The following is a 22,248-nucleotide window of genomic DNA, read 5'->3' on the forward strand; positions in this document are numbered from 1 at the left end:
CAGGACCTGTTACCCACCTGGGTGTGCTGCTGACCCAGCTCTTCCCACTTCTAAGGAGTTGGCAAACGCCCCGACCCTTGACATCTGTGGCTACGTCTTGCTTGAAATAAAAGACGTGATTAAACAAGGCTTGACTTTGCTCCAACAGCCCAGAAATGTCCATTGTTTTTTCCAAACCTTTGTGTCCCAGCAGCCCCTCCCCCACATCTGACTCCCCTCCCAGGATGCTAGAAGAACTAACAAGACAAAGGCACCCTGGTTTTGAGATCTGCAGAAAAAAGGATCTAAGGACAATAAGAAGGGAGACCACAGATGCAGTCAGGAGGCAGAGCACAGAGTGAAAAAGCACATGGCTTTGGAAGTGACGGTGATGATCTAGGTCAGGGGCCAGACCATGCTACTCACTAGCTGTGTGGCCCTGGGCAACTGGCTTACCCATAATGGGTTAGCGTCGTCAATGAGAAAATGCAGTTACACACACATACTGCTGGCTTATTTGGAAATGCAAGTATCTGCTACTCCATCCTGGCTGTCCCCACCCTCATTCTTCCTGGGCTGGGGCTGAGGGCCGCTCACCCACCCTCTGGGGAAGGGATCCAACTGTTCCCAGGCTGTTCCCAGACTCTGACTGCAAGTTCAGCCCAGCTCCGTCACTTGCATCGCACTTTCTAGGGAGATGCCTGTGACCTTTGAAATAAGTGTTTGAAGCAGACCAGCCCCTGCTTATATGGCAGGAAAGCAGGAAGGAGTGGACTCTGGCCATGCTCACACTGCTGGGTTCCCTGGAGCTGTTGTCCTGATGAGGCTTCAAGTCCCAGAAGTGCCACTGGGACTTTGGGGAAGGGGCATCCAGCTTTGCCAGACTGGGATCGAAGAGCCTAGCACAGAGGCCCAGGAGCTGGTTCTTCTGCTGACAGAATTCATGTGCCACTGAATTAGTTGCCAAGGTTTTTTAAAAAACAAAACAAAAACAAAAAAACGGGTTTTCCCACAAAAAGCAGCATTTCCAGTTTCTCTCAAAAGCTCTGAACACCTGACCACACTTGGGTTGAGCTTCCCTCTTTGGAAGCCGTTGGCAAGTGCACGCACAGGTGACCCCTTAACACTGGCTGTGAGCCCTCCTGGTCACCACCATCCCCCCATTCTTGGCGCTATGAAAAGGTGCTTTTCAGTCTCCCAGGAACCTCCCTCCCAGCCTGAAGAGGCCTGAGGTTTAGATTTCAGATGCAGCAACTTGCAGACATTTCCTTGTATCTCACCCATCGATTGTGATGTGGCCATAGCAGATCCCTGTGCCTTCCTTCTTCCCCTCTTCTCTGAGGTTGCAGGGGTGGGGGGGGGAGTGTCCTTTGCAGCTGAAGGTCATGGTCTTCCTTTGGACTGACATTCTCTTTTAGAACCTAGAGTCTTGGCCTCTCTGCATAGCTTCACTCCCCCTTCCTTAGTAATGCTCTTCCCACCCCACTTTGCTTTGAAAGTTGGGTTTTGAGGACAAATGGCCACACCACGGAGAACCTTGTTGTAGGGTAAATTGCGTTAATTTCTTGGATGGGGAAGGAGCCTTTATGCAGATTTCTTCTTTTTTGTCCTGGAGCCAGAGAGCGGGGATTCTGGGTTCGCCTCCGAGGAAGCACGAGGGGCCAAGGCTGCTTCTTCAACTGATGTGTAACCCGCAACATCATCACTGTCACTGTTTCCATTAGGGCTTGAAAGGGTTGTTTTATGACCAAGCAGTTGAAGTTTAATTAGGTCTGGCTAGCAGTAGGCTTGCATCAGAAAGAGCCTGGGAGAGGGAGGTGACTCTGGTGCCAGCGTGAGAATGTGGGGGGTGGGTTGGAAGCCCCAGAAGCTCTTTTGGGCTTCAAGGCCTTGCATGCGAGTGTGTGCGAGAGACCATCAGCTCAGGGCCAGTGCACTGTGGAGCTGCCTCTATAGGGCTCAGACCCACAGGGAGGGACTGGGACGGGGCCACCTGCTTAGAACCATGAGGGCGAGGGCTGTGGGGGACACACTCTGATGACCCCTCGGAGAATGGCATTGATAGGGTTTGATTCCCCTGGGAGTATGGGAGGAGCTTGTCCCCAGGCCCCAATCATGTGAAACAGTGGGGAGGCTGACCCAAATGGAACACATGTCCCAGCAGTGAGATGTCTCATCGGGCTGTGATGTGGTTCCCAACCTTTTGAGGCTTCTGTCACCCTCTGGTGATATCCACACCATCACCAGGGCTGGCCAGCTGCCTGAGCTGCCGCCACCACCTGCCCTGCTAACTCACAACCCCACATTTGCCCTTCCCCCCTCCTGAAATGCTGTTCCTTCAGAGTAGACGTGGTCCAGAGGGGTGGGGGTGACAGGATGCAGCCCTTTGTAATCACAGTCTCCAAAATAACCAAGAACACATATTTTCTCATTGTGTATGTGTTTCTCAAACTCTCTGTCTAGGATGTGATTGGGGTCATGTTATATATTGTTTTATATCTTCACTTTTCTCTTGAATTTCCTATCATGAGCATCATTCCATGCCTTTAAACATTTTTTGGAACCGTCTTTTTTTTTTTTTAGGGCTGCACTGAGGGGATGTGGAAGTTCCCATGCTAAGGGTGGAATTGGAGCTGCAGTTGCCGGCCGACACCACAGCCACAGCAGCGCCAGATCCGAGTTGTAGATCTTCAACCTACAGCACAGTGGAATCATCATTTTTAACAACTAGGTATTAGTCTAGCCTTTGGTGGCATTGTAATTGTCCAGATTTCCTGTTCATGAATATACAAGGTTTTATTTTTTTTTAAGTTTTCATTGATATACATAGCTCTGAATTGAATATATTGTGTGTAGATAAAAACATGCTTATATATATGTTTATATATATAAGCATGTATATATATAAGCACATATGTATACGTTTATATATAAAATATATACATATGTTTATATATATATAAAACTTTAAATGAATTTTAAATGAATGTAACATCCCTTAGGTTCAAGGGGGTATTTTAAATGTTCTAAGTTAACTGTCATTCTATAATTTTTGAGTAGTTTTAAGTTACGTTTTAGTTTGAAAGTTTGTTAAGTTCTGGCTTTTTTTTTTTTTTTTTTTTTTTTTTGAGGAAAAAGAACGTGTTGCATTTGGGGTTCAGTAATAAGCTCACACAGTAATTTATTTGGAAGTTCAAATTCCGTGGGTTGTGTAATGTGGGTTAGTCTTAAGAGTCATGATTTTTGGCCTGGATTTCATACTCCTTTGTCTTTAAAACAGGTATAAGACAGGACGTCTTCCCCCTCCCCACAAACTCAGCAAAAGCAGAATCAGTGTCCCTTCTTGATGCCACCCACACAGACAGGACCCCTGCCCCCTGATCTAGCAGGTTCTGTGTCTTAGGTCCTGGGGCTTTGGCAGATAAGACATCACTTAATGGATTTGTCTTTTGGGGGGGCGCCCATGCCAGGTGGCGAGACTCCAGAAGTTGAAAAGCCAACAGAGGGAGGAGCAGATGCCGCTTCAGCAAAGGTAGAAGAGGAGGAGGAAGAAGAGGAGGAGGAGGAAGAGAGCCTTCCTGGGTGCACCCTGTTTATCAAAAATCTCAACTTCAGCACCACGGAGGAGACGCTGAAGGGAGTGAGTGGCTGGTGGGGCCAGAAGGGAGTGGGCGGGGGCAGGAAACTTGGTCTGGTGGTGCACTTGTTCTGCCCAGAGCAGGGGTGCTGTGTGGATTAACAGCCAAGAGCCACCCGCCTGACACCTCTGCCTGGCTGTCCAGTAGACATCTCACCTGGAGATTTGAGCCTCTGTCACACCAGCCCGAGGGCTGAGAGCATCACCTGCACGTGCCCGAGGGGACCATCAGGATGCTTAGGAAGGGTCTGCAGTGTGAACACTGGTCAGTGTTAGCAACCAGAGGAGGGCTGCCCTGGAGAGGCGCTGGGGAGTTTCTAGAAGAAATCAGGCCAGAGTTCAAGAAATGGGGCTTCTGGTTCCAAAGGATGGGGGTCTGCAGGCTCCCCCACTAGACTGAGAACTGCTCACAGGGAGAACCGCCCCCTTCTATGAACTTCTTTATTGGCACAGAATAAATGCATGGTCCCCCACCCTCTTTTTTTTTTTTTTTTTTTGTTAATTTAATGCATGAATTGGTGATAGCCATGAACTGGTTCTGAAAAGGAAGACAGCCATAAGGATTGAGCTGATTGGCTTCTACAAATTCTTTTGAGTTCTAAAACCCTATAGACGTTTCAAGAGGGGAGATGGTGCCCTCTGCATCCTAGAGACAGGACAGTGGTGGGTGGGTGCACAGGAGGCCAGCCTGGGCTGTCAGGGAAAGGCAGGAGGTCAGAGCCTGCACTCTGAGATCCTCTGGCTAAGTCTCCAATGTGACTGTCATTTGCCAGTTAGAAGAGCCACCAGGGCAGCAGAGGCGCCTAGCGAAGGCAGCAGCATTTTAAGGGCAAAGATTCACCCTCTCGGGCAATGGGAAACCACCCTTGGACTTTTCTTAGGCTACTTTCTGAGTCCGTTTTGGTCTGGTTTGGGTTTGCATTTACAAGTAGACACACACTAGTAGTGTCCAAAAGCTCAATAGCATTGAAGAGGTCAAACCAGCTTGCAGTCAGTTTGCGTTTTGTTTCTGGCATGCTGGCTCTCCTGCCTGTACCTGGCAGGGGACTATCATCAGCAGGAGTCATTTTTTTTTCCTGGAAGATGTGCCCACACTTCAGCCTAAGAGCATCCTCGGAATTGAGAAATTCTGAGGCAGGTAGGTACAGCCAAAGTGATCAAGACCAGGCTCTTCCTATTCCACATGTGGAGACTGAGGTTCCGAGAGGTCAATTCCCTGACCTGGCATCACACAGAGGTGCTGTGGGGAGCAGGGTCCAGCTCACAGGGCTTCCCTCTCAGCCATCTTGTCTGAGTGTAGAGCTGTGCTTAGGGGTCAGACTGCCTGGGCTAGGATCCCATCCTCACTCCTTGCTAACAGTGGGACCCTGGGCCAATCCTTTATCCTCTCCTTGCCTTGGTTTTCCCATCCATAAAATGGAGATGTTTATAGACTCTCGCGGTGGAGTTGTTTGGAAGATCTGATTAGAACAGATGAGATACTGCAAGACAAGTGTTTGACACTCAGAATAAGAGTCAGTGACAGTTAGATGCATGTGAGTTTTGTTTGCTGGTCAGGATCTCCCTGCCCCTCTGCATCTCCTTCGCTCTGTGCTTGAGCAGTGACTAGCCCTGCGGATGGCGTGGAGGACACAGCAGTGAACCAGAAGGATAGGACTTCATACTGGTCAGGGCTCACATTCTATCTAGGGAGGCAGCAAAAGTAAAGGGAACAATAGGGCAGAATGGAATTTTTTTTTTTTTAAGTTGTTGAAACTGAGCTGGCCCTAAGTGCAGGGGCAGTGGGAAGGGTCACGACTGGGGTCCATGGACTCCCAGCTTCCATAAGTAGGTCTGTCTTCCCCATTGTGTGACCCTCAGTGACTCTCTGGACTATTTGGTGGCCCATGTCCTTCCTGGACACCTGGAGCCAGAACCCAGCTCAGTTGCCCTTACCAGGACCCATAAGGGACCATCCAGGTTACTTAAAGTAGGCCATGGCCCCCTGCCTCCAGGTATTTTAGGAACCCCTGAGGTGGTATTACGGCAAATTTAGGGAGCCTCCTGTCTGACCAGGTCCCCCACCTGCACAATGTTTAGAACTTGGGCTCTGGAGCCTGGGTCCAAATCTCAGCTCCAGGGTTTCCCAGCTCTGTGACCCCAGGTGCATCTCTAACCCTTCAAAGCCTCAGTTTTATCATCTGAAAAACAGGGGTGGTAATCCCTGCCCAGGAGAGTTGCTGCAAGGGCTGGGTGAGTTCGTGTGGGCAGAGGGCTGCCCGGGGCCTGGCCACAGAAACACATCCAGGGCTTAGTTCTGCCCTTACTGTACCTGCGGCTGCATAGGTCACCTCTGTCCTTCAAGGCAGACCTGCACCCGTTGCAGGATTAGCCCCGGAATGCTGATGACACGTGTCGACATTCTCTTCCAGGTGTTTTCCAAAGTGGGTGCGGTGAAGAGCTGCTCCATTTCCAAGAAGAAGAACAAAGCAGGTATTCCCCAGGGGATCTTGGTCAGAAAGAAATGATTCTGAATGAAAGAAACGGGGTGAGGGTACCTGGCACTTGCTTACTTTGAAGGTCCCCTTTCATACTGAAGCATCAGCAGCCCCACACTCTCCTGATGTCCTCATCTAAAATGGTCCTTTTTCCTGGGTCCCTGGAGACTCCTGACTTCTATGGGAGTAGCCATGCCCATCACATTCTTCTGAGTCTAGACCCTCTGCCCACCCCAGACTGTCAGAAGTGGTACTGGAGCCATGCGACTGAGCAGATTGGCAGAGCTGATGCTGTTAAGTACCAGAAGCTTCTCCCTCCTCCCAGCATCTCTGTGCTCTGGAAATCTAGGGACGAGCAGGAGCTGACCCTTCTTGGGCTTCTCTTCTTCCCTTCCAAGAGAAGTAACCCAGATGTAGAACATCTGGAATACTCCTCTGAATCATCAGCCTTGCACCTCACTGGCCCCTGGGTGCCTTGGCCATGCAGATGCCATTCATGTCTCCAGTCAGCCTCGGCCATTCTGGAAAGTCCCTTGGCCTCTGGTCCGTTTCTTCTCCAGCCCTGGCTTCCTGCAGGTGATGGACAGGCCATCAGCCCTTGTTTTTCCACAGCCATGCGATCCCCATCCTTCAATTTGGCAGGATTTGTGGGGGTGCCACCTAGGTCAGCCCACGACTGGGTCCTAAGAGACAAGTGAGGTAGTAGTTACAGCACAGAGCAATAAGAGGCCTGGTAGAGGGCGGCCTGGCTGCACAGGCCGCCAGGGGTCTCCATGTTAGATCAAGACTCTGAGGATAGGGAATCAGAGCAGACAGCTGGTGGGAACAGGGAATGCAGATGAAGGAGGTGGGAAAGGACTGTAATAGCAGATCCGGAATGCATTGAAGAGGCAGCTCATGCACTCATAAACGTAGACCAATTCCAGATCCCAGTGACTTTCTGCCAGGCAAAGGATTCTGGGCTTTGTCCCAGAAGGGCCCTGGAGGATTTGAAGCAGACATGCAGCAGGGAATTTAGGGAGGTCCTTGTATTCATTTGCTAGCACAGCTGTAACAAAATACTATAAACTTGGTGGCTTCCACCACAGAAGCTTATTATCACATGGTTCTGGAAGCCAGAGGTCCAGGATCGAGGTGTGGGCAGGGTTGGTTCATTCTGAGAGGTATGAGGGCAGGATCTGTTCCAGCCTCTCTCTTGGGCTGGTGGATGATTGTCTTCATGTTCACATGGCATTCTCCTTGGTTACACCTGTCCTGTGTTCAGATTCCAACACCACCCCTTTTCTTCTTTATTAAGGACACCAACCATATTGGATTAGGGCTTAACCCCAATGACTTCATTTTTAACATGATTACCTCTGGAAAGAACCCATGTCCCAATAAGGCCACATTCTGGGATGTGGGGGGTTAGGGCTTCAGCGTACAAATTGAAGGGTACGGGGGCACAGTTCAAACTATAACATCTTTGTTCCCCAGGAACTGCGGGTGTAGTTTGGGATACAAAGAGAGGCAACTAAATACCAAGTGAATGATACAAAGGCTCATTCGCATGGGTTCAGGAAAGGGTGACCACTGAAGTCTGGGGGGTGGGTCATGCTGGCGAAGATGTCACCAGCTCCATCTGGGGCTGTCCCTGTGGGTCGTATGGTCGCTGCCCCTCTTTGTGGTCAGATGTTCTGTGGAGCCCGTGCTCTCAGCCCTCAGAGCGCTCTTCAGCATGCTTTAGAACACATATCTGATCTTTCTGTCCCTGGAGCAGCTCTTGAAACCTACCCTCTTTTTCAAGAGCCTGTATGTGAGAGCTCTGCTCTTTGTAACTCGCTTGTCACAATGTGGGGGGGATCTAGATGGTGTCTGTTATCAGTGAGGGTCTCAGCAGGAAGCAGAGGGCACACTCAGCCGTGGTTGTAGAGGAGATGTTTGTAAAGAGGGGGCCACTTGCCAGGGTGCGGGCTGGGCTGAGAGGACCCATGAGCATGTCGAGGCAGTGGGTCCTGTGGGAGAACGCCCCTCCCCTGCTGAGCCCTGGGGAGGAATGACCAGAACCGTAGAAGAAGGGCCACCAGCAGAGCTGAGGGTGAGGGGTGGACACTGACGGTACCAGAGTTGGGCCAAAGCGGGAAGGTGGTGGGGTATGTGGAAAGAACCAGGTCCCCAATTCTCTTTCCTCCACCCCCCCATCTCAAATCGGGGCTTCCCATTGGCTAAACCCAGCAGGATACCAGAAGGCCAGGGAACCCAGGTTGTGCTGTCTGTAGAAGTCAGCATCTCAGGGCAGAAGGGCAGAGTGGATCTGCAAGTGTCATTGACTAGGTGAGGAACTTGCCTTTTACAGCTAGATGCGCTTTTTAAATATCCTATGCTCACAGATACCCTGACCCCACCCCCCCACAGCCTTGATCCTCAGAACAGAGCTTTCTGATATCTGCTGAAATACAAATACTGAAAGTCACCACGGGGTGGCACTGCCTGCCAGCTAGCAGTTCTGTCTGAGCCTCCCCTTTGTCACCCCAGAGCTAGGTTTGGGCAGTTTGTGGGGTTTCTTCCTCCGCTGGGCCATCGTTTTATACCATGTGGCGGTGAGTAGAAATGCAAGGCCGGGCACAGTCTCACAAACAACACTGAGGACCACCAAGTCAACAGTGGTAAACGGAGTCTCATCTGGGCCCATCCACCTTGAGCTAGCTGTCTCTGAGTTCAACTGTGAAAAAACCGGAGAATAAAATTAGTAAGCTGGTATGAAAGGCTGGGGGAGAGGCATGCCTCACATTTGTGTCAAAAGGACAAGCTGTAGTTAGGGATCTTACTTGTTTTTAAATTTTTTTAATTAAAACAAAAATTTTTTTTGAGATCTTATCTTTGTGGAGGGGGGTATACATAAACACACACAGGAAGCAAAGTTCCCTGTACGTTTCTGAGATGTCCCTGGTTCTCTGAACCCATGCTACTCAGTCCCTAGCAATAGGGAACCAGAGGGGCTGTAATAACAGTCGCCCACTCTGTCCCAACCTGCTATCTGAAACGCAGGATCCGGGTGTAATGGGTGGTCAGAAATACTTGGTAAAGAGTAAGCCTTTGACGCACTTGACTTTGATACATGTGCCCGCTTTATGCATTATGTATGGAAGCAGGGGACTGCCTGGGTAGAGGTTTTGCCGCCTGTCATGACGATGGTCATCCCTCCCTCCCAAAGGCGGAATTCTATCATGAAGTTAATTATCACGTCAATCATCTGTTAATTAATAGTCAGCTGAGCCTCAGGTGGCGGCTCTATAACCTCGTCGGCTGACTTCTTCCGAGACGACTGGTCATAAATGGCAAGCTGGGTGCCAGGGTCTTTTTGGGAATGAAGAGGGCTGTGAAGAAATGAGAATGTAGAAGGGGAGTCCAGGGGCCCCTTGGAGCCCTTGAACTTGGGTTGGTGCACCTTCTTCATTTTTTTTCCCCACCTAGCACACTGATGCGATTTCTGCCTCGTCTCTTTCAGGAGCACTGCTGTCCATGGGGTTTGGATTTGTGGAGTATAAGAAGCCAGAGCAGGCCCAGAAAGCTCTCAAGCAGCTCCAGGTAAGTGGAGATTCTCAGCCAAGGTCCATGGAGGTACCAGGTGGGGAGGAGGGTGGGCAGGCCCCTTCAGATCTCTGAAATTATGGATGAGTCCACATCTTCCCAGGCCCGCCACTTTTTCCAAGTCCCTAGGGGACTCCAGGGCAAAGTAAGAACCTTCCCCAGCACCCCGTAGTCACTTTAGTGCCTCCATTCAGTCTCCAAGCCTTCCTCGAGGGCCTGGTTTATGCCAAGCCTCAGGGAAATTGGTGCGGCAGACCTCTGAATAAATACACCACGACCAGGTCGTGGGAAGGGCTTGGATGGAAATAAAGCAGGCATTCTGATGGGGGGAGGGTTCCTCTAGATTACATCGTCAGGAGAGACCTCTCTGAGGACGTGACAGGTGAGCTGACCACTAACAAGAAGGAGTCGGCTACACAAAGATTTGGGGGGAAACGTGCAAAGGGTGCAAATGTGCAAAGGGTGTGGGGCGGGGACTCTAAGGCAGGAGTGAGCTTATTCCTGTGCGAGAAGCAGAAAGAGGCCGTGTGGCAGAGGCAGGGTGTGCAGTAGGAAGTGTGTGGAGGTGGATCTTGGAGACGTTTTAAGGTCTGTAGGATTCAGCGTCAAGGTGGGGGGTTTGCACAAGGCCAGGCAGTGGGAAGGTAGAGTTGAATAGGGTCAAGTTCACAGGCCAGGGCGTAGCAGGCTGCACACTCTCTCAGCTCCCATTCTCCCTGAGAGGTGCTCTTGGGCCTGCACAGTTGGGCTAGACATCAGGGAGAAAGGGCTGCCTCCCTGGGGAGCCTGGCTTATTTAGAAGGACTCTCTAAGCGACTCATTCTGTCCCACTAGAGCTTCCTGTTCAAGGGAAAGGCCTGAAGCGTTGTAGGAGATGTGACTGGCCCCTTAGCTAAGAGGATTGTTCTAGTAGAATTTTGTCAACCTTCCCCTTGGCCCAAGGAACCTCCAGGAAGGGCCAAATTGGCTTTGGGTGGGATGGTGGGGAGGTGACAGGCTTGGGGGCCTCTGCTTTCCACTAGGGCTTGCAAACAGCCACGGAGGCCAGGCAGGCTATGTGCACCAGTGAAGGGATGGCCTTATCTGGAGCAGAACCCGGCTGCTCCTGCTCAGTCTAAAGCGGAAGCCACTTTCTGCCTGATGGGAGGGTGGCCCCCAGTCACACCAGATCTTCTCTGGTTTGGGTTTTGTTTGTTGTTTTTTAAAAGAAACAGAAGAAATCCAACCTTGTTATTAGATGCCATGTTCTCATCTAACCGGATTTCAGCTCTGCACACCCAGTAGTCTTTCTCTTTCATGTAACTCCAGACTTTGTCAGATTCTGCCTTGCACACATATAGAGTTCTGTTCCGTGCTATATATGTGTGTATTGTCACAAAGGATTGTTTAAACACAGCTATGTGTACTGTATTTTGTGGGAGAGCTAAAGGATTTTCAAGGGTAATTTGACTAATACTCCAGTTTTGCCTTAAGGGACCCATGTAGAGCCTAGCTTTGGAAGCATCTCCATTGTGATTTAGAATTTTTTTTTCTCAGAGCAAACCATCTAAACTGAACTCTCTCTGCAAGCCAGACTGAAGGGGCTTACTTTGCCTGAAAATGCTAATAAACAATGGAAAATTCTGTGCCCCTCAAATGGCTTAAAGGTCAAGGCCCACTCATGGTTCGAGAGGACTTGGAGGGCTGGGTCTCTGTAACCACCAGCTGATACCCAGGCTTTGCGGGAGCTGTTTCTGGGAAAAGCCCTTCTCTGTCCTTGATTCCAGCGAGCTGCTCTGCCTGGGAACAGGCAGTCCCCCCTCCCCGCCGCCCCCCAGAAGTCCCCTTTCCCCTCGTTCAGCTGAAGCCCTCTCTGCTGAAGGACAGGGATTCGGGTGAGTGTTTCTTGGAGGACAGATGGCCAGGCGGTGTTGTCTTATTTCTCAGGGTCACGTTGTGGATGGCCACAAGCTGGAAGTGAGGATCTCGGAACGAGCCACCAAGTGAGTCTTCACTGCCGCCACCCCACCCTCCCCCCACCTTGGTCTGAGCTGGTCCTTTCTGCACTGGTCCTTGGTCCCCAGGGGGTGGCCCTTTGGCATCCTGCCCCAGCTGTCCCCCCTCCCCACTGGGGCCCCTTCCTACTTAAGGTGATGTCCCATGTGCCAGCTCCCACACTCGTTTCCCTATAAACGGGACCCTGCCAGTCCCCCAGAGTAAACCTTTAACATCTAGTCATTATAACAGAGGAACACAGTCAGGAGCAGCAAGCAAAATGTGAATATCTTGGCATAAATAAACTGAGGCAGAGCTGCAAGGTGCTGGCGCTTTGTACGAACCAGAGGAAACAGTAAAACCCAGATGTCTTGCTTTATGGGGCTTTGTTTCTTGGATCTGGACAGCAGCCCAGAGACGGCCTCCACTTCATTTGAAAGAGATTTCCTAGGCATTGGAGATGGAGACAGACCACCGCGTCCAACGACCAGCTTCCAGAAGCAGTGGAGGGTTTCTAGAGTTGTAGTTTGGTCCCTGCTTCTTCACAACCTCGCGTGTCCTAATTGAACTCATACGCTGGAGGGGCTTTGAATGGTGCCCAGTATGTAACACATACCCAGGGTCAGCTGTGAGCATCCTTGTCATTGTCACTCCCATCTCCCTGCCTTAGGTGATGAAGTGACCACCTCTAACAATCCTTGAGCTGGTTTAAGATATTTATGTGGTGGTTTTCGGCAAGTCGGTCATTTATTGTAGTCGTTGAGCAAATTAGCTGCCAGAGAGCTGATCCAAAGCGGCAGCTGTTTCTTCCTTCTCTCCTTGGTTTTTGTTTTTTGGGGAGTTTTTTTGGCTGCACCTGTGGCTTGTAGGGGTTCTAGGGCCAGGGATTAAACCCAAGCCACAGTAGTGACCCAAGCCGCAGCAGTGACAACACCAAACTCTTAACTCACTGCACCACATGAGAACTCCTCTCCTTTTGGGGGGGGGAGGGAGGGAGGCTGCACCTGGGGGATATAGAAGTTCCCAGGCCAGGGGTCGAATGGGATCTGCAGTTGCCAGCCTACACCACAGCCACAGCAAACCCAGATCTGAGCAGCATCTGCGACCTACACCACAGCTCACAGCAATGCTGAATCCTTAATCCACTGAGCAGGGGCAGAGCTCAAACCTGAGTCCTCATGGATACTAGTTGGGTTCGTTACTGCTGAGCCACAATAGGAAGTCCCTCTCCTTGTTTTTTAATGGTAGTTGTGAAGCCAGCCTAGGCCCCCTCTGCTGGCCCCCTCCACTCATCATGTTCCATGCCTTGCTGAGCATCTTCAGCTAGAAGAAGGCTTGAGAGAGCCCACAGAAGCCAACGGGGGTTCCTGAGTCGTGACTTAAGAGCCCAGAGAGTCCAAGCTTTGAGCCCACAGTTCTGGGTCCTCATCCATGGGCTGTGTGACTTTGGGCAGATAACTTTGCCCATAAAGTAAAACATAACTGGAGGTTGTACTCAAAGCATCTAGCACCCACCCAGCACAGGATCGCTCAGCCAGTGGTGCTGGTCTTTCTTCTTAGTCCCCAGGGAGTCAGGCTGCCGTCACCTTGCTAACTGTCAATTCCTAGGCAGTGCTCATTTAGTCGTTCTTCTGTTCAAGAAAAAATTACAGAAAGCCTACTGGGCACCTGATAATCTTCCTAGGAGCTGGGGAGTTTATATTCTAGTGCCGTGCTATTTCATAGAACCTTCTACAATGATGGGAGCATCCTGCAGTATTCTATTTTTGTGCTGCCCCGGGTGGTAGCCACTTGCCACACATGGCATTTTGGCACTCAAAATGTGGCGAGTACCACTGTGTTAGTTATCTATCATTGCAAAGCAAAGTATCCCATAACTTAACAGCTTAAAACAGCAGACACTGATTATCCCACAGTTTCTGAGGGTCAGGAATTCAAGAGCAGCTTAGCTGGGAATTTCTGTCTAAAGAGTCTTCTGTGAGATACTGGTCAGGGCTGCAGTCTCATCTGAAGGCTCAGCTAGGGTTGATTCACTTCCAAAGTGGCACATTCATTTGGCTGTTGGCAGGAGGCCTCAGTTCCTCACCATGCTGGCCTCTCCCCAGGCTTGTATGAGTGTCCTTGCTGCATGACAGCTGGTTTCCCCCGGAGTGAGTGATCCGAGGAAGCAGGAGGAGGAGGCAGCAGTGTCTTTTATGACCTGGTCTCAGTGTAGGAGGGGAGTCCTAGATGGCATGAATACCAAGAGGCAGAGACCAGCGAGGACCATCTTGGAGGCTGGCTATCCCAGCAACCAAGGAGTTGAATTTTTAATTTGTGGCATTTTAATTTTGCTATAGCTAGCTGCACGTGGCTGGTGGCTGCAGTATTGGCCAGCACAGCCCTGGAGCACAGGCAGTAAAGAGAAACATGACTGCATATGTCATACACTGTTAACGGCGAGTGTGAGGAAGAAAAATATTGCTAAGGAATGGGAACGGGTGGCTCTTTTAGTGGGGACGGTTAGGGAGGGCCTCTGAGGAGGTGATGTGGAGCAAACTTAAAGGAAGTGAGTCATAACAATAGCCATTATAATAATGGCTGCCTTTCATGGAACGTTTAACCTGTGGTAGGCACAGTGCAAGGTGTTTTGACCTGTCTTTCATTATATTCTTAAATAATCCAATGAGGTTGGTGCTACTATTAGGCCTCTTACACAGCTGAGAAAACTAAGGCCCATGGAGGTTAACCAATAACTCGCCCAGGCTCACACAGACCCTAAGTGGCCAACGAGGCCGTCACACCAGGTTGTCAACTCACAGCTGTGCTCGTGACCCTGCCCTGCTCATGACCCAGAACAGAAGGTTTCCCTGGAAGAGCAGGAAGACAGAGTCGGGATGGCCTTGAACCTCAGGCAGAGTTTCCTCTCGCAGCCCTGGCCTAGCTCCGTGGCTAGAAACTGCTGCAGGCCCTTGGATGATGCCCTTCTGGTTAGTGATGGAAGGTCTTCAGTGTGACCTTGGGACCAGCCACAGTCTTTCTGGGCACCTGGAAAGAAAGAGACAGAGGAGGCTGGGTCTGGGGAGACGCCGGCCCCACCCTCATCAGAGTTCTTTTCTGAAGTCCCTGCTGTTCCCCGAGTCTCTCAGATCAAGGGCAGCAGACACCCCAGGGTAGGATGTGACGACTGCACAGTCACGGTTGTTGGGGGCAGGAGATAATCAGGCTATGTACCACCCCTGGGAGGCCACCTCCCCCCCCCTTTCCTCTCAGCCTCGTCTGCCTGGGCTCCTTGAGTCCCTCACCTGAGCAGAGCACAAGAGCATCGGTGCCAGGGGTGGGGGTGGGGAAGGGAACGGGGTGGAGTCAGTGCCAGGCAACAGCTGCCCGGGCCCCAGATAACCTGAAGCCCCTCCCCGACCCTCCAGGCCAGCCCCAACAGCCACTCGGAAGAAGCAAGTAGCCAGAAAGCAGACCACGTCCAAGATCCTGGTGCGGAACATCCCCTTCCAGGCCGACAGCCGCGAGATCCGCGAGCTCTTCAGGTGAGAGGCGCTGATTCGGTCCACAGGGCCTGCCTGTGTGTGCAAACCTGCCAGACCTTCGGGTCCTCCACGGTTCCACCTCCATGGTCTCTCAAAGGTCATCTCCTGGCTGCCTTTGGTTTATCTCCCTGGTCACACTGCTCTCCAGAGCACTGGGCAGCAAAGTGTCCAAACAGGGCGGTTAGTTTCCTCCATCTCCGCCAGCGCCCTACAGGAGGAGCAGGAACCCAGGCAGCTGAAGTCCACCTCTTCCGGTGATGTGCCTGAAAACCTACTGCTCAAGTCATCCTTTGGTTTAAGCCAGTGGTCCACCGTCTCTGCACATTTGAAGCAATCAGTGTCTTTTATGATAAAACGCACCTTCATGCAGGCTCCACCCCCAGAGAGGCGGATTCTGGTCAGGGGTGGAGCTCAAATGTGTTTGTGTCAAAGCTCCCCCAGGGATTCTGGTACGCAGCCAGGGTTGGGGACCACTGGTTGACATTGCTGTCTGTGAAAATCCTCTTGTGAAATGAGGGGGAATCATCTGCCTAAATAACACCATCCATCAGCAGCTGTGGGCACAGGAGTTAGAAACTCAGAGATCTCTTAGGGACCAGGCAGGAAACGGGGCCTGGGAGAGCAGGCTGGGTGGGGACCAATGGACTGGAGGGCCAGGTGATGCTCGGCAGGGATGCAGAAGTCACAGGACCGGTTCTCCCCACGTTTTAAGAGAGAAGCTGGCAATCTAGATTCCGAGGGAGAGTAAGGTGGCAACTAATTCACTTTTTAGAAACATTTTGAGAGTCTTATCTGTGAGCCCAATATAGCCCAAGGGCTGTGAGTGTGCAACCCCTGTGCCGGTGCTTTATACTGTTTGTTTTCTTCGGATAAGTCAGGTACCACCCAGCACCAAACCCAGGATGGGACATCTTAGGGAGAGGGCGTAACGGGACATGGGTAAAGCCAGGGCACCCTCTAGGTATGTGCTGCATGGCACAGAGAATGGGCCATCTAGCTCTCAGAACCTAAGGGCAGATGACATGGGCCCCAACCAAGCAGGTGGTGGAAGCTTGGCTGCTATCTCAGAGTATTCTGGAAACCTACAGCTCCTTGGCCTGCACAGGGGTGACCATTTAGGATTCCGTGTCCGAGACCTTGTTTGTTGAATGTGCGTTTGTCTAGTTCTGGCATGAAGATCGGGAGCACTAAGTCCCCATTACAGTTACCAGTTAGCCTCCCGCCAGGTCAGCCGTGGGTGCAAAATGCAAGTCCCAAATCTTCAGAGACTAGCAAGTATGTGTTATCTTTGCGTGAAATCACCCGTCTTTGCTCTTAACTCCGTGGTTTAAGGAATGGGGGGGTCACTTGTGGGATTTGCATGAAAAATCCCTGTCCTCCTCCCCCTGTTGTAAATAGCACGGTGGTGGATAGTTGATTAGCAGACGTCAATTAGCCCAGTTCCCAACGCGAAGACAGTGGCCCTCCCGGTTCCTAGGGAGCAGGGTGGTAGCTGTGATCCCCAGGGCCCCTGCGTGGTAGTTAACAGCCTGGAAAGTTGGGAGGGGGTCACAGTCGTGGGTGGGGGTTGTTTTCGATCTCCCAGCATTTGGGGAGATGAGTCAAGAGGAGCAAGGTCCAGTCACAAGAAAGTATGGATCCCTAGCCTTGCACGGCCAACGTCGCACTTGTTTCAACCTGCGTCTGCTGTTTTGAGTCCAATTTAAGAACTGCCAGATCAAAACGGGAATTGTGTGGAGCAGGGCAGCACGTGCTGATCAGAAAACAGCACCCGCTGAAATGACAGTTTCGCTTGGTTCCGCAGTCTGTGGAGGATGACACTTATCCAGGGAAACAAAAGACCGCCACGGAAGGGGAAAAGCGCTTTGTCTGATCTCGCATTTTATGTTTATTTTCAGAAGACAGGGAATTAGTGTCTCCCGAACATCATCAGGCGCCCTGCCCCTTCCTCCCACCACTGTTCAGGTGGTAGTTTTCATGGAAACCTCCAAGAGCTTTCTTGGAGCCTGGCTTTGTTGTTTTTTCCAGCTGGGGGGTTGCGGCAGTTCCAAGCACAGGCAGCAGGGGTCGCTGTGAGCCGTCTCAGGGAGACATGCTTGGTCAGGAGACCACAGACCCAGTTTCAGACAAAGGCAGTGGCCAGTAAAGGTCAGAGCTGGGAAGGAAGATGTCAGGGCTTAAGGGAACCAGTCCAGTCTGTTTTGCCAGGCAGGTTTCTCGGACTTACCCTACCAGGTGTAATCAGATCACTGTGTGTTGGGCTCTGCTGTGTGCCCTCCTACGCTGTATCCTTTTTTTTCCTTTTTCTTTTTTTAGGGCCGCATCCTTGGCATATGGGGGGGTTCCCAGGTTAGTGGTCCAGTTGGAGCTGCAGCTGCCAGCCACAGCCACAGCAATGCGGAATCAGAGCTGCATCTGAAACCTACATCACAGCTCAAGGCAATGCCAGATCCCTAACCCACTGACCAGGGCCAGGGATTGAACCCATGTCCTCATGGATACTAGTCAGGTTCGTTACCATTGAGCCACAAAAGGAATCCAAGGGTGGCCTTCATGAGTGGGTCTTGGGTTGGGGTCTCATGCGATTAGCACCTTCTTGAGTGTGTCCTCCTGAGAAGAAATGGCCCATGGGGCAGTCATCAGGTCACCCCTTCTTTGAAGGACCAGGTTATCAGCCTTTTCCCTCCCTTTGCCCAGAGGGGCTGTATGAGGGAAATTGACCCCAAGCCGTATACTCCTCAGACTCAGCAGCCTTTGACAACTGTGTCATTTCACAGATGTGGAGGCTGAGGGCTTTCCCCAGCCCCAGCACATTAGAGCAGACCCAGGGTGGGAGCCCCATGAACTTGGGCTTCTCAGAGGAGTGGGGAGGGCCCTGCCCTTGACTCCTTGGGCCCCAAACAGGTTGCTTAGCCTCAGTTTCTTCTGTGCAGTAGAGCTCAGGATCCTTGCCTCCTGCTGCACAGGCTCCTGGGAGGAGCCCAGGAAACAGCAGAATGACCAGGGCTTCTGGACATGAGAAGTCTCCCCATAGAGGCCAGGGATCAGCATCTCTGTTAGATGTGCCTTGGGTTGCCCAGGAAGCAGGTGCCACCATTGATTCAGTGCCTTTCTCCTCCCTGCCGCCTCCTTAGAGCAGAGGTTGCAAATTAGCAGGGAGATGAGGCCCTTGATGTGGTTTATCTGGGCCCACACAGTGTTAGGGAAAGGGTGCTGGGTGAGTTGCAAAAAAAAACATTTGCAGGAGTTCCTGTCGTGGCGCAGTGGTTAATGAATCCGACTAGGAACCATGAGGTTGCGGGTTCGATCCCTGCCCTTGCTCAGTGGGTTAACGATCTGGCGTTGCCGTGAGCTGAGGTGTAGGTCGCAGACGCGGCTCGGATCCTGCGTTGCTGTGGCTCTGGCATAGGCTGGTGGCTACAGCTCCGATTAGACCCCTAGCCTAGGAACCTCCATATGCCGTGGGAGCGGCCCAAGAAATAGCAAAAAAGAAAAAAAAAAAAAACAAAAAAAAACTTGCAAACATGGGGTTCCACATCCACCCCCCCCAAGAATATAAGCTCAGACACGCTGTCTGGTTCACTGCGGTGGCCGCACGCCCCAGTATGTGGGTGGTTCTCAGTAAATGTTTGCTGAGCATATAGATTTTACAGTCCAAAACCCCATACTCCATGAAACCTGATCAACGGGGCATGTGAGACACAGAGAGGTCAAGGAGTTTGCCCAGGGTCACACAGCTCTGCAGCGGCACAACCAGGTCTCTCTCACTCCAGATCCCCCACCCCCACCCCCTGGGGAACTGTCCCCCAAGGTCACAGAGATCAGGTGGGAGCTGCTGGCACAAATGCCGCCTCCTCCTCCTCCTCCTCCTCCTCCTCCTCCTCCTCCTCCTCCTCCTCCTCCTCCTCCTCCTCTTCCTCCTCCTCGCCTTCTTGGGCAGCTACAGGCCACAGATGGAGAGCTTTTCATCCGAGCCTTTTTTCCCCCTTCCTCAGAGGTGTGAACCACCTGCTAGGGGTGTGAATGGGTGAGCTCCCAACAGGTGTCTGGAGGCCTTAATTACATGGCTTGCATCTCCTGTCCCTGGCACACCTGTTGTGCCCGCTTTGTGGGCCACGTCCGTCCGTCCCCCCCCCGCCTTCTCTCCTCATTTCCTCTTCCAGTGACCATGACCATGACCGTGGAGAGAGGGATGTGGGCAGCTTGCTGGCCGAGTTCCTCTCACACGCTCCCCCTTTGTCCCCCTTGCCAGGTCGTGGGTTCACTGCCCATTTAACTCCTGGTTGTAGCAGTACTTTTCCAGAAGCTCTGAGCCCTGTAATCTGCTCTCCACGGAAGCCTGGATGTATGGGGCCACTTCCTATTCACCAGGGAGAAGCTCTGCAAAAAAAGCGTGGGCAGTTCAGGAGAGCCAGCATGGACCATTCCAGAAAGAGAGTGGGTGGGAGAAAGAAACCCTTCGGCCAAGTTCTGAAAGGGGAGTAGGGTAAGGAAGGCACGGCTGTCCCCAGGTGCCCCCACCCCAGGTCATCTCCCACCAAGTGCACCTCCGCAGAGCAACCCTAGAAAGAAGGCACCACACGCATCATTCAGACCCGGCCATGCTGCTCATTGTCATGTTGTCTGTGGCTAGTTTCACGCTGAGCCAGCAGAGTTGGGCAGTTCTGACGGAGACCTGAGGATCCATAAGCTTAAGAAAACACCAACTGGCTGGCCCTTTATGGGGGAAAGTTTGCTCAAGCCTGGACCGGATTAAACCAGCACCTTAGCTAATGGAGCACGCCCCAGGGGGTTGGGTTTTGTCTTCCAGTTTTGATTACACGTGTAAACTATATTTTTCTTCCCTTTTATGAAATGTACAAACATTGTAGGGAAAGCTGTAGCCCCGCCGACCCTGCAGGAGAGGACGTGAGGTCTCGGCGCAGAGAACTGTAGTGTTATTCTGCAAACCACGTCTCCACTCTGCCCCGTCCTGTTTTCTCATCAGGGTGTCCCAGCTCCTCTGACTTCGCTGAGTATTTTGTTGTTGTTGTCGTTGTTTGTGTTGGTTTGTTTTGTTGTAGGACTTTTTTAAGAGCAGTTTAAGATTTAGAGCAAAATTGAGAGGCAGGCATCGACATTTCCCACCTACTCCTTGCCCTGGCATATACACAGCCTCCCCCACTATCCACAGCGAATGGGTTGTTTGCAGTGTTTTGTCTTTTTCAAATAGCACATGCTCCTGGGAACATTCCTGTGTGTGTCTTTTGGTTTCCACATATGTGCTTTTCTACAGGGTGTACCTATGGAATCGCTGAGTTACGAGGCGGGCATATTTCAGCTTCAGTAAATATTGCCAAGCAGGTTTCCAAAGTAAATGTGTCAGTTTGCACTTCCTCCATTGGTGTAAGTGTTCTCGTTGCCTCATGTCCTCGTCAACACTTGGTAGTATCTGTCTTTCTCTTTTTTAGGCATGTCTGGTGAGTATATAATGGCGTATCATCTCGTGACTAATTTATGCTTCCCTGATGGCTAAGGAAGTCAAGTGGTTTTTTCACGTTTATGGTGATTTGGATATACTCTTTTTATTGTAATTAAAGTAAAGTTGACTTAGGACATTGTACCAGTTTCTGCCGGACAGCCAAGTGACCCAGTCATACATATGTATACAATCCCTTTCTTATATGATCTTCCATCATGGTCTAGATTTGGATATACTCTTTTGCAGAATGCCTGTTCAAGTCTTTTGCCCATTTTTAAAAAATTGGGTTGTCAGACTTTTTTTCTTAGTAATTTTCTTAATTCCTTTTTATGTAATTCTATACATTCTGGCTTCAGGTCCTTTGCTGGATATGCGATTTTGCGTCCTCTCCGTCTCCCATTCTGTGGGTAGCTTTATGCTGTCGTTGGATGAACTGAGGCTCTTAATTTTGATATTGTCAATTTGTCTTTTTTTTTTTTTTTTCAATCTCAGAAACTTTTGTGTCCTATTTATGAAATCTTAGCCTCCTCCAGGCTCTTGAAGACAGTCTCCTACATTTTCCTCTAAAATCTCTGACCTTTCACATTTAGGTATGCAATCCATCTGGAATTGATTTTTGTGCATGGCGTGAGGTAGAGATCAAGGGACGTTTTTTTCCCCCACATGGATATTCACTTGGCCGACATCATTTATGGCAAAGACCATTCTTTCCCCTCTGCTCTGCAGTATTGATTTTGTCATAAATCAGGTGACTGTGTATGTGAGGGTCTGTTTCTGGACTGTCTCATCTGTTCCCTGGGTCTATTTGTCTACCCCAATGCCAATACGCACCGTCTTAATTACTATGGCTTTGTAATAGCTTGCTCTGTGGCGTCTTTGTTCTTAGGACTGCCGGGCTGTTTTCCGCCCTGTGCTCTTCAGATCTTTGGGTTTTAGTCCACAGCAGCTGGAGGTCCTGAGCAGAGGGAGTGGCGGCATCTGACTTTTATCTGTGAAAGACCTTGTGAGGAGACCCAAGAGGATGTTTTTGCAGTCACCTGGGCAAGAGGTGGTCGAGGCTTGGACCAGGTGTCTCCCGTGGAAGTGCCATGCTGGATTGGCTTGGGGGTGCATTTTCAGAGTCGTGCCGATGGCTTTGTGAGGGCTGTGATGCAGGTGGGAATCAAGGATGACCCTTATATTTTGGTCCTAAGCAAGGAGCCAGATGATCTGGGGGCCGGGCAGTCTGAGGGAGGCATCAGCACACTCTGCCTGCCCACCCTTCCCTCCCCTGCCATGTATCACAAGTTGGGGGCCACAATGGCAGTGCCAGAGTTGCACTTCTCAGCTGATCTGTGCACTCGTGTGCATGCGTGCGTGTCCGGGACACCTTGAGTCCCGGGCCTCCTGCTTGCTGTGTGGATGTCAGCTGTAGCAGCAGCATGGCTGTATCAGTTTCCTTCATGGGCAAGTTCACTCCCATTGACAGTGCCCCAGATGTGTGCACAGCCCTTACCAGTGGGCCCAGCCGGGACCTCAAGTGCCTTTGTGCTCATGCTCTCATCTGTCCCTCCTCCCACAAGCCCAGGGGACTGCCACAGACCAGGCAGATGGCTGTCCAGCCATAAAACCCCAAGCAAGTGGCAT

General features: G+C 51.2%; 1 protein-coding gene across 1 annotated transcript in view; it reads left to right on the plus strand.

The window, feature by feature from the left end:
• The window catches only part of RBM19 (RNA binding motif protein 19), a 120,507-nt gene that overhangs the window by 26,361 nt on the left and 71,898 nt on the right, over positions 1–22,248 (plus strand). The window contains exons 17-21 of the mRNA XM_005670677.3: positions 3,450–3,619; positions 6,028–6,088; positions 9,581–9,660; positions 11,590–11,645; positions 15,045–15,161. Of these exons, the coding sequence (XP_005670734.1) occupies positions 3,450–3,619; positions 6,028–6,088; positions 9,581–9,660; positions 11,590–11,645; positions 15,045–15,161 (484 nt within the window). The remainder of the gene's footprint in view (positions 1–3,449; positions 3,620–6,027; positions 6,089–9,580; positions 9,661–11,589; positions 11,646–15,044; positions 15,162–22,248) is intronic.

Source organism: Sus scrofa, chromosome 14 (genome assembly GCF_000003025.6).
Source record: "Sus scrofa isolate TJ Tabasco breed Duroc chromosome 14, Sscrofa11.1, whole genome shotgun sequence".
NCBI lineage: Eukaryota > Metazoa > Chordata > Mammalia > Artiodactyla > Suidae > Sus > Sus scrofa.